Source organism: Talpa europaea (assembly GCF_964194135.1).
Source record: "Talpa europaea genome assembly, chromosome: 1".
NCBI classification, from domain to species: Eukaryota; Metazoa; Chordata; class Mammalia; order Eulipotyphla; family Talpidae; genus Talpa; species Talpa europaea.
Window position 1 is genome coordinate 3028771 of NC_140073.1, and position 16784 is coordinate 3045554.

Genomic DNA, 16784 nt, shown 5'->3' on the forward strand with positions numbered 1-16784 from the left:
TGGTCAGGTGGGAAAGAAAGACTGGAGAGGGGGGAAGCTACAGGGAAGACAGGGTGCAAAGGAAGCTGGTGAGACCTGTGTTTGGAAGGGAAGGATGGCCTGGGGCGCTCACGTTTGGCTGGGAGAGAGGCCACAGGCAGTGAGGGGAAAACAGGAGGGAAGACAGGCTCGATGCTTGAGCTTGGGAGGATGACAAGATGCGCAGATGCACACTTGGAAACCTGGCAGTGGAAACCTGGAGGCCAAGCCCCCAGGAGGGAAGGGAGGCCATGGTACCTGGCGGGCACAGGACTGACTGACACTGGAGCCTAGAGCAGAGATGAGCTCTCCGAGAGAAGAGACAGGAAGGGGGGAGGGGTGGGGAAGACAGGAGCGAAGATGGCGCTTGAGAAAGTTTTCTCTAGAAGGGAAAAGAGGCACAGCAGGGAGCTGGGCACACGGGGTGGCGGGGTCTGGGGGTGGGTAGTCAGCAGTGTGCAGGAAGAAGCCTTTGGGAGGGACAGCGAGGCTGAGGGCGCTTGTCCAGATTCTGCCCCCACATTTCCTGTGTCCTGCCCTCTGGACTTCTCTAGCACCCTCTGCTGTCCAAGCAGCTCCTAGCTGCACCCCAGTCCATGAGGGACACATTGATTCACTCCGACTCAGGTGTGGCCACATTTATCCACCCTCAAACCCACGCGAACATACTAGTAGCGTCAAGGCTTGAGCAGCTAATTTACCAAGACACCCAAGTAAACAAGGGAAAGGAACATGCTACTTTCATCCACTAACATGGATTAGTCTAGAAGCAGAGGGAAACCCCAAAGCGCCAGTTGGTGGTGGACCTGGGCTTGCCGCACGCTGGACTTAAGGGCTCCGCCACAGGAGCGTGGCTTTCTCTGCGGCAGGTCCCCAGGTCAGCCACCAGGCTCGAAACTGGAAACACCTCTGCTGGGCGCGAAGAATTTGGAGTGAGAACGAGGAAAGATAAGCAGGTGATTTCCAGCCACTGCAGCCGGACAGGTATGAACTTGACCCTGTGGGGACACAGACATCCTGAAGACGGCCCTCGGCCACGCTCGTGAGGGTGAGCGGGGTCCCCACGGGCAGACATGGTCCGACTCCTTCTCGAACCCGACTTCGGTCCTTGGTCTCAAAGGAAAAGGAGAAGGTGTTTCCTAGAAGCCTCCTTGGGGTGGATGCCTCCTCCTTGGCATGGGGAGGTACCTCCGCTCTGGTCCTGCCAGCCCCACCCGTGCCCGCCTACTGGCTCCTCCCACAGCCTCCCTGAGAGGCTGAGCACTCCTGCCCTGCCCAGCACTCGCTCCTGCGTGGGTACAGCCCATCAGGAACATGCTCCTGGATTATTCTGCGCGGCTCACCGTCTGCTGCAGGTGCTTCATCCTGGCCGTGTGGACCTCACATAGACCAAGCACTGAAGGCCGACAGAGCTGCCGCCTTCACTCACCCCTACCGCTGGGGCTATGGGTACTGTCCAGCTTTGACCATCATTTCCCAGCCTGCTGTCAAAGCGCTAACTCAGCCAGCGAAATCCAGGTCCTGTCTAAGTCAGTTCTCCTGGGAGTGTGCAGTCTCGATGGCAGGGACCCTCTGCTGGCGCCTCCTTCTGAAGCCCCCCTCTTGGCCGCCGCCCCCAGGCCCGCACTGGGCCAGCCCACTGGCCTAGCTGAGGAGCTCGCAGCATCAGACAGTCCCCGCAGCTGAGAGCACGATTCACCTTACATCATCCTGTTACTTCCTTGTTGTATATCAAAATTACATGTCTTTTACATATTAGATGGTTGGGTATTGATTTTTTTATTCTGTCTAACTGTCTTATTTATTTATTTATTAAAAGATTTTTATTTATTTATACATGCACTGGGTACAGTCAGAAAGAAGCACAGGAGGGTGAGAGGATTCACCAGAGACAGAGTAGGGAGCAGACCAGGCAGACTGATGAAATACACTGCTGAGGGGAGCAGCGGGCGGCAGGAGAGGTCTGCGCGCCATGTGGGACCCTCGCCGGTGGCCGGGGATTGAACCGGCGCTGCAGAGGCTGCGGGCACCTTCGCAACCCAGCGCTCAACCGCTGCGCCACCAGGGAGGCCCTGACAAACTGTCTTTTAATTGGAGTGTTTGGGGCCTCCCTGATGGCACTGGGTTAGGACACAACCTATGAGGCTGTCTGCAGCCTCTGCAGCACGAGTCCGATCCCCTGGGCCAGCCAGGGAGCAACCCACATGGCGCAGCAGACCTCTCCTGTCTCCCTGCTGCTCCCCTCAGCAGTGTACTTTGGTCAGTCTGCCTGTTCTGCTCCCCACTCTGTCTCTGGTGGGGGGTATGACCTCTCTGGTGTCTCACCCCAATACCCAGGGTATTAATGAAGTATCTCCCCCTTGGCTAGGCCAGAACTCAAATTCTCCAGCAGGCGTGATCTCTAGCATTTCCACCCCTGTCCTAGCCCCAGAGCACAGCTCTGCCAGCACCCACAAAGGCTCACCCTTCACATTTGCAGCCCAGCCCTCGGCCGGGGACCCATCAGGAAACCACATATGGGCTTCTGGGCACCCTCCCCCTGCATGGCTGCCACCTCTCCAGCACCCTGCCCTACAATTTCCAGATGCCACAGCAGCTCCCAATACAACCCCTGTCTTACCAGCACGGCAGAACTGTCATGCTCTGCTTGGGCTCTACCTCCGTGCTGTGCTCAGCACAACTGTCCCCAGGCAGAGCTCAGGGGCCAGGGTTAATGTGGGGTTTGACTCGTGTGCTTTCCTCCGCTCAGTACTCGCAGTCCTGCTTACTGCTCAAAGCCTAATAATAGCTGCCCTATATAGATTTCCCAGTTTGACTGTTGTTTACAATGGGAGGCCTCTGACTGGGTCAGAAGCAGAAGTCCTGGAACTCACTCATTAAAGCAATTTTGTGCTCTCTGTCTTGAAAAGGTCTAGAAGCAATGAAACCCGAGCAGCAATGAGCATACCCAGAATCGAGATCTGAGTTTCCTAAGATCTTCCTCCATTTAGAGAGAAAGTTTGAGATCTTTAGACAAGTGTCCAGTCCCATACCTGGGGCAGGGAAGATACAGGGTGCAACTGGACACAGTTTTGTGCTGGCAAGCAATGAAGTGCTCAAAGACGATTGGGAGCACCCCAAAAGGACCAGGAGCAGGCTAGCGGGAGCACTCACCGGCCCAAAGAAGATTGGAAACTTTCAGCATCTGAGAGAATGGGGTCTCTGCTTATCAGCTGTGCTAATCAGTTCAGGCATCACACTCGCCCCAAAGTAACTCCACCTGTTGCCCCTACACCACTTACTCTACCCCCGTGGCACTCGGCCTCTCTCTTCTGGTTGCCCACGCGTGCAGGCAGCCAGGCGTCCTGCTGAGGCCAAGAGCAGCCACGCTGGAGCCTTGGACCCGAGACAACTAGACTAGCTGAGCCTCGCAGGGTGGAGCCTGCTCAGAGGGTCTCTTGAGGCCTTCAGCAGATGGGGTCAGTCTGCCCAGCACCATTTGAGGACACAGCCAGCTGCCGGGAGTGCCAAGTCTTCCTGCCAGGCCCGGCAGCATGGAGAAGAGGGTGCAGATGGCCTTCTCCCCGCTTCCCCCAGACTCCAGGCACCCTCCCTCACCCTACCTGTTGCCTACCCCAATGATTAGGTCTGGCTTGAGTTAGGCCAGCACGTGGGGCCTTGTTTCAGTCTGGGCTTGCTCTGGGTGCCCCTCCCTGCCACACCCACCTCCCCATCTTTCCCTGCCAAGCTCACTGGGCCCCGGCCAGGAGCGCTAGTGGGGTGGGGTGGGGTGCAGCGTTGCTCCCAAGACCTGGGAATCCCAGGACAAACCAGCCAACTTGCTTCTCCACCCAGTGGGGGGAGAGCTCTCGTATTCTTGGTCCACTCGCCCAGAGGAAGAATCTCCTAAAGTGTGCCAACTCTCCAGGGTGGCATAACCTGGCAGAGTCAGGGAGCAGCACTAGCTCCAACGTGACCAGCCACCTGGGAACCAGTCGGTGTCTAGCGAGGGCGTGCAAGGAGGAGCGTTTGGACAAGCGTGTCTGATGACAGAGGAGCTGGGTGAGCCTGGCAGATGGGGAAGAGTGGGCAGGAAATTGTGGCTGACATGGAAGGTCAGGTTAGCCCGGGACGCTGGCCTCACAGCAGGCAGGTGACACCCTCAGCGACAGGCCGCCAGGGGAAAGATCTCTGGCCGGAGGGCCACCACCTGGTTCTTGCAACCTAAAAACTCAGATCCCCTGATGGAAAAGTGTAAGTCATGACACAAGACTTCCCAGAGGCTGTACCCCAGGAAGCATCACCACACCCTGAAGAGGGCCGCTGTCACCCCCTCTCCAACACCAGATCTGAGTTATTGAGGCTTCACGTGGCCTTAGTTGCACAGGAGTCCTGGCACGTGGAGCCTGCACTTACCTGCAGCTGATGGATCCACGGCAAGCCGGGGAGGCCAGATGAGAGGTGAGCAGCCCCTGGGAAGCACGGCCGCAGGAAGATGGCTCACTGTATGTTGAGCCCCAGGAAAAGGAGCAGTGGTCGCCCCAGAAGTCCTAGGCCATCCCACGTCTAGGGACAAAACAGGCAGTCAGCGGCGCCCTGTCCCTTTGGCTGGACCCACATCTCCTCTCTGTGAGCAAAGGACAATCCTTTCCATCTTCTCTGCGTTGCTCTCCCCCAGGGACACCGCCTTCCTAGGTCCTAAGACCCATCTCTGATCCTGCCACCCCCCTGCCTGGAGGGGTCTGCATCAGTACTAGCTCCTGGCCCGGGGTGGGGCCCCAGAAGTCAGCCTGAAGATGATGCCAGCATCTGTTGGCACAGGGTGGACATGGGAAACACATGGGGACAAATGTCTCTGGAGAGGAGTGGGTCACAGAAGAGGGAGCTCCAAGAACAGACATAAACACCACAAGGGCCAAGGGAGGATCCCCTGCTGGTCTCCAAACCGTGGCACCGTCCTGTGCCCTATGGTTCTTCCGCTCACCTCTGGGGAAGGAGGCTCGCAGACCTGCCCACCCACGAGCCCCCATGCCCTGGGCCAGTCCTGCACAAAATATGCCAGCCCTCTGGCCTGGACACCTCGTCGTCTGTGCACCTTCCTCCCTAGAGGAGCGGCCTGAAGAGGGCCTGCTGGCCCTTCACGTGGCCCAGGATTACATTCCTCTCTGCAGGAAATGCACAGCCCCTGTTCCCTCACTAATTTTTCCTGGATGCCACCATGTGCCATGCTAGAAATAAAACATTGACCAAAACCAGGGCCCTGGGCCTCCCTGGTGGCTCAAGGGGTTAAGCGCCACACTATGAAGCAATCTGTGGCCTCTGCAGCACGAGTTTGATCCCTGGCCAGCCAGGGAGAAACCCACATGGCCCAGCAGACCTCTCCTGTCTCACCCGCTGCTCCCCTCAGCAGTGTGTTTCAGTCAGTCTGCCTGTTCTGTTCCCCACTCTGTCTCTGGTGAATCCTGTCACCCCCACATCTCTGGCCTGTACCCCAGCTCTTGTATGCATAAATAAGTAAATCTAAAAAAAAACCAACCCGGGCCCTGCCTTCCAGTGGCTCACCCTGCAGTCGGGGCTACAGACATCTTGCCACTCCATGTCTCATGGCCTAGGGGAGGTGCATGTCCAGGCTTATGTAAATAATAGAACACCCCACTTACTGCATAGCCACTTTCTCCACACCCTCCAAGGCCCAGCTCAAACACTGTCTCCTTGAGCCCCACTCCACAGCTGCTGGGGCGCGGCCTCTCCCGCCTCTGCATGTTCGCGCAGTGACCAGTGCTCTCCTGCACACCGTCAGGCTCCACACAGGCCAGCACAGCCACCAGCTCCTAGCCTGTCATAGCCTCAGAGTGCCCCACATGGCACTGTGCACAGAGCAGGTGCTCCAAAAACACTCATGGAATTTGAGCCTATTGGCTGAGGGAAGCTACTGAGAGGTCTGGGTGTCAAAAAACATTTTTATGATGAATTGAAAACCCCTTGCTGGGATTTTCCCACTTAACACAGCTTGAACTGGATGCAAATAACCCCAGTGCCTTTCTTATAACTGCGTGTCTAGGCTTAGGTAAATGTTTTATTATGTAAATATAATTTGATAATCAGTAGTCTCCTCTATGATTCTGAAGGAAGGGGAAGTATCTTCTGTGCTACCCATGGTGGGTTGTGCACCTTGCCTAGGGGCTGTGTGGCAAGCAGGGAATGCAGACTACAGCTGAAGGGAGGAGATGCCAGCAGGCGCCAGCCTGGAATTAAGAAGACACAGGCCTCCCCACCGGAGCCTCCTGCCTAGGAGAAGGGATCTGCTCAGTGTCAGAGGAGGTGACTCAAGCAATTAGGAATAGGTGTCACGGTAGCTAAGGAGTGTTTTAAAAAGTATCAGAAATGATGGCAGGGTCTTGACATGGAGCTTCCTATGAGCAGGCTGCCGGGCTTACAAGTTTTCATGCATCATCTCATGTAATCTTCTAAAACCAGAAGTGGTGCTCTCATCATGCCCGGTTTTGCAAATGAGGAAACTAAGGCTTAAGAGATGTAAACAGGTCACCCAAAGTCACACCCCGAGGTTCCGCTGGCTCTGCTGAGGCTCAGGCCACCCGGGTTCCCTCCTCCTTGCGCTGCCAACAGTTCCCACGTGCACGGGCTCATCTTAGTTCTCGGAGAATGCAACTTGGACTCGGAGAGATAAAGAGAACTGCCCCGGGTCACACAGACCCGGCTGCCCTGGCGCGGACTGGCAAAGGGCATTCGAATCCCGGCCCAAGCCGGTCGTACCCAGGCGGGAACCGGAGCCCCGGGGAGCTGAGCTCAGGGTCGCGGCCCCCTCAGAGGCAGGGCCGGATCCGACCCCGGCGCTCCAGTTCCCTGCCCCGCGCGGCCTGCTCTCGCACCGCGCCCGGGGAGTACCTGTCGGCGGTGCGCCGCCCTCGGCGGGGACGACCCGGCGCGGGGGCCACGGCAGGCCCCTGGTCTCGCCACCCCTGGGCCCCTCCGCCCCAGACCGCCGAGGCCCGGGGCGCGCGCGGACGCCGAAGAGAAGCGGAGGCACTGGTCCGGGGAGCCGGCGCGCCGGCGTCTTCTCCTCAAGCCCCCTGTCTCGCCGGGTCGACGGCGGGCGCACCCCTCCACGCGCCTGGGTGTGGGGGCAGGGCCCAGCCGCCCGGGCTAGCGGGCGTGCTGGTGGGTGTTCCCATGGAAACCAGAGAAGGCACGTTGCGCACGCGCGGTGGCGCTAGGCATTCTGGGAAATGTGGTTTCCGGCCCACCGGCCGCCGGCCTGCGAAGTGGACGCAAGATGGCGCCCGAGTGGCGCGGTCTGTGGGCTCCGCCGGCGGCCGGGTTCTCCGCGCTGCCGGCGTGGGAGAGGCCGTGGAGGCCCGAAAGGTAGTTTCTGGAGGCAGGTCGGCTGAGGCGGCTGGGCTGCCGCGTGACGGCGCGGGGGCGCCGACTCTTCGGCTCGGTCAGTGTGGCCCGGGCCACCCCGGGCCGAGCCGGGCCCGACTGAGCGAGAGCGTCCGGAGGCGGGAGGCGGCCCAGGCGGGACCGCTGCCCCGTGCCTGGCGCCTCGTCGCACGGTGTCTCGTCGCGGCGGGCCTGGGCGCCGCTCCGGCTCCTGAGAGGCCACGTGTTGGTGGAAGGGCCCGGGCAGAGCCGTGGGGTCAGTGCCTCCTGCCGGGCGCCTTCGCCCCGCGATCCGCCCCCGGGCTGAGAACCTGGACGCCTCCGCCCGAATTCAGGCTCCCCCAGAGACTCGGCTACTCCCCTGCGCCCCGGTTCCTTATTTCCACAGCCCTGGGACTGTGGCGCCTGCTCTCGCCCTCGCTGGCTGTCGCGGGGTGCCTGGCGGGCGGAGGATCGTGGGGTGCGGGCCGGGCCCTGGGAGCTTCTCCGGAGGACTCGAGGCAGTGCCTGTCAGAAGTGAAGGCGCCGTCTGCTGCAGCAATTCCAGAAATGTGTCCTGGAGGGTGAGTGGCCAGGGAGTGCCCCAGAGAGTATACACAATGTGCTTACTTGCAAGGGAAAAGATAAACAACCTTATGTTCACGGGTGGAGGCTATTAAAAAAGTGATTTTAAAATAAGAGCGGTTCTGTGTTGATGTGCAAGTCTGTGATGTGAAATGGTTTGCGAAGTGCAGAGTAGTATGTCACTATGCTACGATTTCTATTTTACGCGAATACACATCCTGTTTCATTACATCAGCTTGGGATGTCCTCGGAGGGACTCAGGGAGCAGGTAAGGAAGGCTGCCCGTGGAGGAGGGGCGCGGCAGGATGGGAGGGAGACATGCCTTTTTATATCTTTCAAGGTTTGGGGTGTGTGTGTTTTTTTTTTTACCGCCCTTTTACCAATTTGTGTGAGTTTTGTATTCAAAAAGTCGTTCTTAGTAGTGTGTCTGCCTTTTTGCTGTAAATAGTTTCACCACCAATATCTGTCCCCCAGCCACTCTCCCCGGAAATGAATTCTTTTCAGGTCCCACTAAACCCCCAGCTCTGAGCTCATGATTGCACCCTTCCTGCCCAGCTGCACCCGCTGCAGGAGGGCAGGCCCTGGCCTTGGCTTCCCTTCTGCACCGTCACCCACGAGCCCCTGGTCCCAGCCTGACTCTCCTCAGGGCTGTCTGGTGGGGCTCCTGGCTGTAGGATGGCAGCAGCCCCCCGGGCTTACTCAGCAGAACGGGCCAGCCAAGTGGCTCCACAGCAGTACCCGACGCTGTGACTCTAGGCATATCACCCACGGACAGGAGTGTTTCCTAGGGAGCATGGACAGGCTGAATTCTCACAATGTATGGGTGACATGTGTTGTTAAAACATCAAAGGGGGATGCTTAGGGATTTCTTGGTCTAATCCCTTTGTGCTACAGAAAGAAACAAAGATTCAGGGTGAAGGAATTTGTAGGTGCTTAAGCCTGGGCTGCAAGCCAAGTCTCCTGCCATGGGCACTCCTTGGGCTGTGCTGGCACCCCCACCAGGGGTCCGTGAGAGCTGTTCTTCAAAAACTGGGCAGAGGGCCTCCCCGGTGGCGCAGCGGTTGAGCGCTGGGTTGCGAAGCTGCCCGCAGCCTCTGCGGCGCCGGTTCGATCCCCGGCTGCTCCCCGGACACCGGAGGCGGGTCCCGCATGGCGCACAGACCCCTCCTGCCGCCCGCTGTTCCCCTCAGCAGTGTCCTTCGGTCCTTCTGCCTGCTCTGCTCCCCGCTCTGGCTCTGGTGAATTCTCTCACCCTCCCACGCTTCTGACTGTACCCAGTGCGTGTATAAATAAATAAATAAATAAATATTTAAAAAAAAAAAAACAAAAAAAACTGGGCAGAACATTCGAGGCCAGCTTTGGGGGAAGGGGTTGGGCCCCTCCCCCAACCTAACAGTGTCATGTGTTTGGATCCAGAGGATATGATCTTGGGAACAGGGGACAGATGTGGAAAAGATGGCGCTACCTGCTCAGCTGAGCACTCAGATGGAGTGGAAAGGACCTGAGGCCGGCGGGCGGGTGCTGAGGGCCTTCCTCTGTGCCATCCCGGGCTGGCTCGGGCAGTCAGGCTCTCTTGAATCATGGCAGGAAGAAAAGTGCTGAAGGACCAGCATCGAGTGTCCCCAAGGTGCCCTAGCTCCAGGGGCAGGTTTGGTCCGGTCCAGGTAGGTGTCGGCTGCTGCCCCTTCCTCCTGGGGAACCCCCTCCGGCTGCCCCTGCAGTGCGAGGCACCTGCCCTAGGAGATGGGGGAGAAACTCTGGCCTCCCCTCTTCCCCGCTCTCCCGCCGCACCCCAAACACTCCACTCCTTCAAACACGCCTGTCACGAGGCTCCTGGGAATGGTGAGGAGTCGGGGAGGGGTGAGGAGAGGCCACGCTTGTGTAACCGAAGACAGAGTGATGGGCAGATAGCTTTACCACAGAACTGAAAATAATACGAAATGTTTTTATTCCCAAGAACAAAGCCAGAAACTGCTAAGACTGAAAAACTGGCCAGCGCGAGGCGGAGAAGGGTGCGAGGAAGACTCCCCGCGCGGCCGTGAGCAGTGCGGGGACCCGGGCACAGGGCCCAGGCAGACTCATGCCCTTTGGGGAGTGCTTGAGAGGGGCAGCCCTGCCAGCCCCTCAGCGCCCCAGAGAGCCGGAGACTGAGCACTGGGGTTCCCTCCTTCTGCCTTGGGGGCCACTGGTCTTTGGCCTGCAGGGCAGGAGTAAGTGGGGGAGGGAGCGTGAGCCTTTCTCTCAGGGACACTTTCCTTTAGCATCTGGGAGGGAGTGTCTCCGGCCATAGCTGAGCATGATGCTAGGGTGCCGCCGCCCCCAAAGACATCTCCAGTGTCCCTGCCCCATTTACAGAGAAGGTGTTGAGTCCTTGCACAGGGGGACACGGGCCGAGGCTGGAGGAGATGAGGCTGTAGGGTTGCGGGGGCGGGGGTCGTGCTTCCTGGGGAGCAGTGGGGTGTCGGCAGGCTGGCGGAGTGAGGGGCTGACCCAGAAGCGTGGTTCCGGCACCTCTATCTGGTGTCTGGGGTGGGGGGGTGCGGGCTCAGGCCTCACCCTCCTCCCCACTGCCACGGATGCTGGCCTGCCTCACCACCTTCCGGGTCCTGGGCGTGGGGGAAGAGCCCGCCGGCTCCCACTGCTTCTGCTCCGGCTCCGGCTCCGGCTCCTGCTCCTGGAAGGCCTTGGTCCGGCAGGCCACCAGGGCGGCGCTGTTGAGGGCAACCACTGACTGGCGGGACTTGAGGGCAGGCCAAGGCCCCTTTTGGACCTTCCTGCGGCCCTTGGCCTTTGAGAGCTGAGGACAGGGCTGTGGGGGGGTTTCTCCTGGAGACTCGCTCGAAGAGAAAACCTGGTGATGAGCATCGAGAGAGGGAGTCAGGGCACGTCCTTGCAGGGCGGGGGGGTGGAGCACGAGCCTAGAAAAGGCCGGTGCGGGGCGTCTGTGGGGTGACTACAGAAAAGCTGAGCTGCTCCAGAGGCTCCTCCCCCAGGAGGGAAGGCAGCGCCTCAGCCCTGCGCCCCTGCTCCTCGGCCCTCACCTGCCTGCAGCCTCCTGAGCACCCCTGCGCCGGCTGCACCCTTGAGGCCCTCTCCTTGTCCTCCCGCCCCCTTGCCTTGTACCCTCGGTCCCGAGAGCCACAGGGGGGAGGCTGTCCAGGTGCCCAGTGAGGACACCCCGCCTCAGGAAGGCCCACCCACCACCGTCCACTCCTCCCGTCCTCTGCGCCCAGCGCCGCCTGCAGAAAGCCTCTCCCTCCGCGCGGTGCTCGCCCTCCTCCAGGTCAGCGCCTCGGCCTGGCGTCCTGAGGGCCTGGCTTCCTAAGCAAGGGCCGGCGTCCAGTCCTCCCGCATGCTGCCCGCTCGGCTGGTACCGTGGCCCCCACCCCTCCCGGGAAGCGTTGCCCCGCAGAGAGCTTATCCACCCCAACTCAGGCTGGGGCTCCGGCTGCAGGCCTGGGGAGGATGCTCGCTCCAGGCTGGGCCGCCAACCCTTCCTTCAGGCCCAGCGCTGCCAGCGCCCTCAGCCTGCAGCCCGTGAAGACGCCTCGGGCCCAGCGCTGCTCCCCCACACCCGAGGCCCCCGCCTGCCCTCCTGGGCTACTCCGAGGGGCCGAAGGGGGCTGCCCAGGCGAGGTGCCCCCTGCTCAGGACTGAAGGTGGAGCACCAGTCCTGGCGTCTCTCTGTCCCTCCCGCCCCCCCACCCTCGCCTCCACTTGGGTCCCCTCCTGAGTATGGCCCTCACCTCTGGCAGGTCACTGGCCCCTGGGGCACCTTCCAGCCCCATGGGGGGCTCCAGGAGGCTGATGGATCTCATGACCCCACGCAGGTTGATGCGAGGCCGCGGCCCAGGCTCCTCCTTGGGGGCTGCCTGGCTCTCCTCCGGTCCCGTGACCTCCACCGCCTCACTGTCCCCTGGCTCCGGCAGAAGAGGCAGCAACAGCGTCGAGGCCTCGAGGGCCAGGGGTTCCTCTGGGGAGGTCCCCCCTGCTTTCTGCTCCCAGACCTGGCTCTGCCGGCTGTGAAGAGGTGGGCTGAGTCAGCCTGAGTATCCCGCAGGCCACCCCCACGCCCGCCCGCCCCCGCTCGCTCGCCGCCTTGCCTGGCCGTCAGGATGCCCTGGTAGGTCTGCAGCTGGCGCAGGAAGCCGGGGTTGGGGCGGGCGATGGGCCGCAGCTCCTGCACATGGCGCAGCGCCTGCTCCAGGCCCCAGCCGTACTGCTTCATGGCGTAGGCCACCACCGTGGCCGCCGAGCGGCTGACGCCCATCTTGCAGTGCACCAGCACCCGCGTGCCCTGCGCTCTGTGGAGGCACAGCCGGTCAGCTCCCCCTCCCCGGGGCCCCTGCAGTATAGGGGGGAGCTACCCAGAGCCAAGGGGGAGGGCCAGGGCCCCAGAGCCAGAAGAGGTCCCGGAGCTCCGGGCAGAGGGCTGGGAGGCGCGGGGCCGCTGGGAGCGGTGGGGCGGGCGCTGGACCTGGCCGCCTCCACGAAGCGGTGTGTCTCCTTCCAGTGGGGCAGCAGCTGGGCCGACTCCTCATCCCAGAGGCGCACGTTGTGGTAGGTGAAGTGCTCGGGGTAAAAGTTGTCGATCTCCCGGGCCATGTTCAAGATGTGGCTGACCCTGCGGCAGAGGGGAAGGCCCGGCTGCGTGGCTGGGGTGCCGCCCCGGCTCCAGCAGCCCTGGCCACCTGGGGGTCCTGTTCCTCTGCGAGTCAGGTGGGGGCGGCACGGTGGCAGATGCCTGTCCTGTGGCCCTGAGTGGATCATGTCACCCGTGGGGCTCGAGGCCCCCCCGCAGCTGCCGAGGTGAGCGCAACCCCGACCCTCTGCTGTCTCGCAAGTTAGGGAGAGAGCAGCTTCTGAGCCGCGCTGAGCTTGGAGGCCCTGCAGCAGCCAGGTGAGGGCCAGAGCAGGTTTCCCAGAAGCCCACGGTGGGCGATCCGCAGCCACGGGTGTGGGCATAGTCCCTCTCTGGAGAGGGCACTTCCTTCTCCCCGGGCTATAGCCAGGAGGAGAGGAGCTTGGCTGCCAGGGCAGACCTGCGGGGTTCGCCCACTGCAGCAGGTCGAGGGCCTGATTTGAGGTTCACGGTAGGGGGGAAGCTGGGCCAGGGCGCCCCAGCAGGCCAGCCAGGTTGGGCTCACCTGAGACCCACAAGGGGAGCAGCCCCGGCTGAGCCGGAAGCAAGGCCGTGCCAGGCGCCAGGTGCATGGTGTTTCTGGCCAGGTTGTCCCTGGCGGGGGAGGGGGAGCTCAGAGAAAGGGCTGCTGGGAAGCCTACCCGTTTCTCTGCAGCTCCTCCAGGTTCGCTGCGTTCCACTCCGAGCCCTGTGGACGGGGAAGCATCAGCGCCTGCCCTGCTGGCAGCGGTGCCCACCCGCCAGCCCGCGCTCACCAGGTAGAGGTGCGGGAAGATGAGGGAGGCCCGGTCTCGCTGGGCCATGAGCAGCAGCATCTGGTTGTCGATGAAGTCGCGGTACTGCTGGAGGGGGCACGCCAGGCGCAGCTCCAGGGCCTGGCGGATCTGCAGGTGGGCGGCACTGAGAGGCTCAGGGGCGCCTCCTAAGGGCCCCACACCCACCCTTCCCTTTGGGGCCAGTGGGGCCAGTGCCCTTCCCACCCCCGCTGAGGCGAGGCATCCAGGAGGAAAGCCAGGTGGGAAGGCTCCGGGAGAGGAAAAAACGCCAGCCCCCAGCGGGGGGGGGGGGGGCCCACCCGGCTCCCTCCCAGCCCTCGCCCCCTGCCCACCTCTTTGGAAGTGACGGTCTCCAGGTCACTGGTGTCCAGCACCTCCCACAGCCCATCCCGGATTGCCTGCTCCATCTGCTCCTGTTCTGAGGGTCTGGGGGCCAAGTCCGTGAGCCCAGGGGCCCCTTCCCTGTTCCACCACGACCCCCCGCTTCCTCCCCCGCTGCACTGACCGGTCGGGCTCGGGGCTGGGAGGCCGCAGAGACTCCAGGTCAGCCATGGCCATCCACTCGCTGAGGCAGCTCTGGTCAGAGCTCAGTCTGCCCTGGTAGTAGCCGGCCCAGGTGAGGGCACTGCCCCCAGGCACGAGGCCGCTGCCCAGGGCCGCCTCACATGCCTGGTGCAACACCTGGAGCGTGGCCCTGGGGGAGAATGGCAGCTGAGTCACACTGTCCTCCCCGCTGCCCCCCACCCAGACCCCAGGCCACCTGACAGGGCCCCCCTGGTCCTTACCACATGCTCTGGATGGAGATGGGCTTGAAGATGCGGCTCTGCCCCCCGGACGTCACACTGAAGCCCCTGCAGAGGACCGGTGCAGTGGAGCCCAACTCCAGCCTCTGCGACAGAGCCCACCCACCAGCCCCTCCTGAGGCCGCACCTCAGAATGTGCACCTATCACCTGAGCTCAAATAAGTCCTGTTTGCTAGATATGGGGGGGAGTGAGGTCCAGAGAAGTTAGGACACTCGCCCAGGATCACACAGCAAACCTGAGGTGGAGCTGAATAAACCCAGGCCCCAGCCTGAGTTCTGCTGCCTTCCAGGGCCTGCCCCGGTGCCCATACATCACGCTGGTATTCCAGCCTCCTGCCCGCCACTGCTTACCCATCGCCATCGAGGTACACCTGAGTGTCGCTCCAGAGAGGCAAGACCAGGCCCAGGGTGCAGCTGGGAGAGCTGGCAGAAGACAGGAGAGTCACTGTCCCCCCGGACCTCCCTTCCTTGCCCCTTCCCTTCCTCTCCCTCTGCCTCCTCGTCCCACCTGCTATCAGGGAAATCTACCCCCAGGAGGACAGTCTCCTGGCTCAGAAGGTCTCTTGTGGAAACCACCAGCAGGTAGCGGAGCCGGGGGGGCCGTGCTGCCTCCAGCTGGGCTGCCTAGGGAAGGGGCAGGGGAGAAGCCCAGGTCACCGTGGCCCAGAAGACCCCACTCCCCACACCCCTCGAGCACACACCCCGGCCCAGATCAGACCCCACCACTGCTCGCTCCTCCGCCCCAGCCCCTCCCCCGAGTACCAGACCAGCGCTCGCAGGCTGGTGGCTGCCAGCTTTGGGATTCAGGATCCCACAAGGTGTTTCCAGAGCTTTTTCTGAAAGGGCACATGAGTGGGTGAAAGGGGGAAGGGGCCCGACGTACACAACCCATGTTGTATTTCTGCCTAGGAAGGAGTTCTTAAAAGACCCTTCCTCCTGTCACCGCCAAAAGCGTCTCTCACCAAAGAAGCCTGAGGGGCACAATCTCACCACAAAGACGTTGCTTCCAGAGGGCAAGTTCCGCCTTATGAAAGACCCTCATCTTGTTAGCCCCTTTTTTGCTACAGAAGTGGCGATGTCTCCACAGCCTCTGGGCCCTCCTGCAGCACCCACCCAGGCACCAGTCCACGCCAGAACCACGCGCCTGGCAGGGCAGGTTGACCAGAAAGCTGTGTCGTGTCACGCCTCAGCTGGGGGCCTCATCTGACCCCGTGGGCCCCGTCCTCCCCAGCCCTCTAGAGACCTGAAGACGTCCTCGCCCTGGCCACACAGCTCTAGCTGAAACATCCCCCAGGCCCCCCACTGCTCCCAAACACACACATGCACACTCATACGCACTAGTGCCTTTGCTCCACCCTCCAGCTCCACTCACCAGGCGGATGTCGTCCTGCGGCCTCAACAGCTCCACCATGACCTGCAGGTGGCGCTTCTGCTCCTCTTTACTCTGCGGCCCATTATCTGTCCTGTTCTCACCGGGCGGCTGCTCACCAGGCGGCTCCTCACCGGGCGGCTCCTCCTCCGGCTCTGAGCGGGCCTCAGCTGCATCTCCATTGTCCCCTCCGTCCTGAAGCCCCAGGACAGCCCCACGGAGCACTGCGAAGCTCTGCCTGGGGTGGGGGGATGGTTAAGACCCCTCCCGGGCCCTGGGACCCGGCTGAGTCAGGGTGACCAGGAGGGGTGACTGAAACAGGTCCCCTCCTTGGAGAGTCGGCGGAGGGCATCGCCTGACAGAGGGCTTTTCTAACCCATTCCCAGGGATACTGCCGCCATACTTGAGAACCCCTGCTTCAGAGTCTCCAAGGCCCCATTCTTGCCCGAGGGGGGCAGGCCCTGCTCCTTTCCCATTCACCTGCCTAACTCAGGAGAGGCAGTAAATTTGGTGGGAATCCTGGAGTCATCAGGCTCTGTCACCCCATCCTGTCCTTTGGCTTGAGACCCCTGGCTGAGCCAGACTCCAGGGGAGTGAGTGGAGGGGTGCAGCTCATGGGGGGCCGGGGGGCAGGACAGGAAAAGAAAAGGTCTGGGCAACCGGCCAGCCAGCCATGCCCATGAGCATATTCAGTAGCTGGCCTAGCGGGGTACGACCAACACCGGGTCAGGCCCAGCAGCAGGTGGGGTGTCTTGTCCAGCCTGGCGCTCACCTTCGCTGGAGTTGGCCTCTCTGCTTGGACGCCTGATCCTGCCGAAAAAGTGGCCCCAGGGGCAGTGAGGTAGGACATCCAGGCCAGGGTGACTGGGGGCGCGGCAGGTGTCTGGAGGGTTGCCCCAGATTTGGGCTGGAAAGGGGGTGGGGCCTCCACAGACTGGACAGTCCAGCCGGGGCTCTTTCTTGGTCCCAGTTCCTGGGAGCCTCAAGATCTCCCCGCCCTGGGGTTCGGCCCCCCACACCCCGGGGCCTGAGGGGAGGCTGCCCGTGGGCAGGACTGGCACCCCAGACCCAGCTGGCAGCTAACTGCGTGGACAGGACACAGCAAAGCGGGACTCACCGAGGGCCCCATCGGCGTGGCTGCTGCTGGGGGCGAGCGACTGACGGTGACCAGGGCCATGGGGCCAGGCGGGGCCACCAGGGTTGGCACCGGATGCGCGCCCGCCCCAGCCTCA

The 16784-nt window shown here is 62.0% G+C and overlaps 1 protein-coding gene across 1 annotated transcript; it reads right to left on the reverse strand.

The window, feature by feature from the left end:
• Window positions 1-10507: 10507 nt before the first annotated feature.
• SSH3 (slingshot protein phosphatase 3) lies at window positions 10508-16729 on the reverse strand (the record flags this gene model as incomplete). The annotated part of the gene is made up of 14 exons (XM_084241030.1): window positions 10508-10813; window positions 11709-11982; window positions 12066-12266; window positions 12440-12586; window positions 13246-13292; window positions 13360-13488; window positions 13713-13806; window positions 13886-14074; window positions 14166-14231; window positions 14535-14606; window positions 14692-14807; window positions 15556-15790; window positions 16325-16362; window positions 16670-16729. The coding sequence occupies 14 exons, from the start codon at window positions 16727-16729 to the stop codon at window positions 10508-10510; spliced, it is 1974 nt and encodes a 657-aa protein (XP_084097156.1).
• Between the last annotated feature and the right edge of the window lie 55 nt (window positions 16730-16784).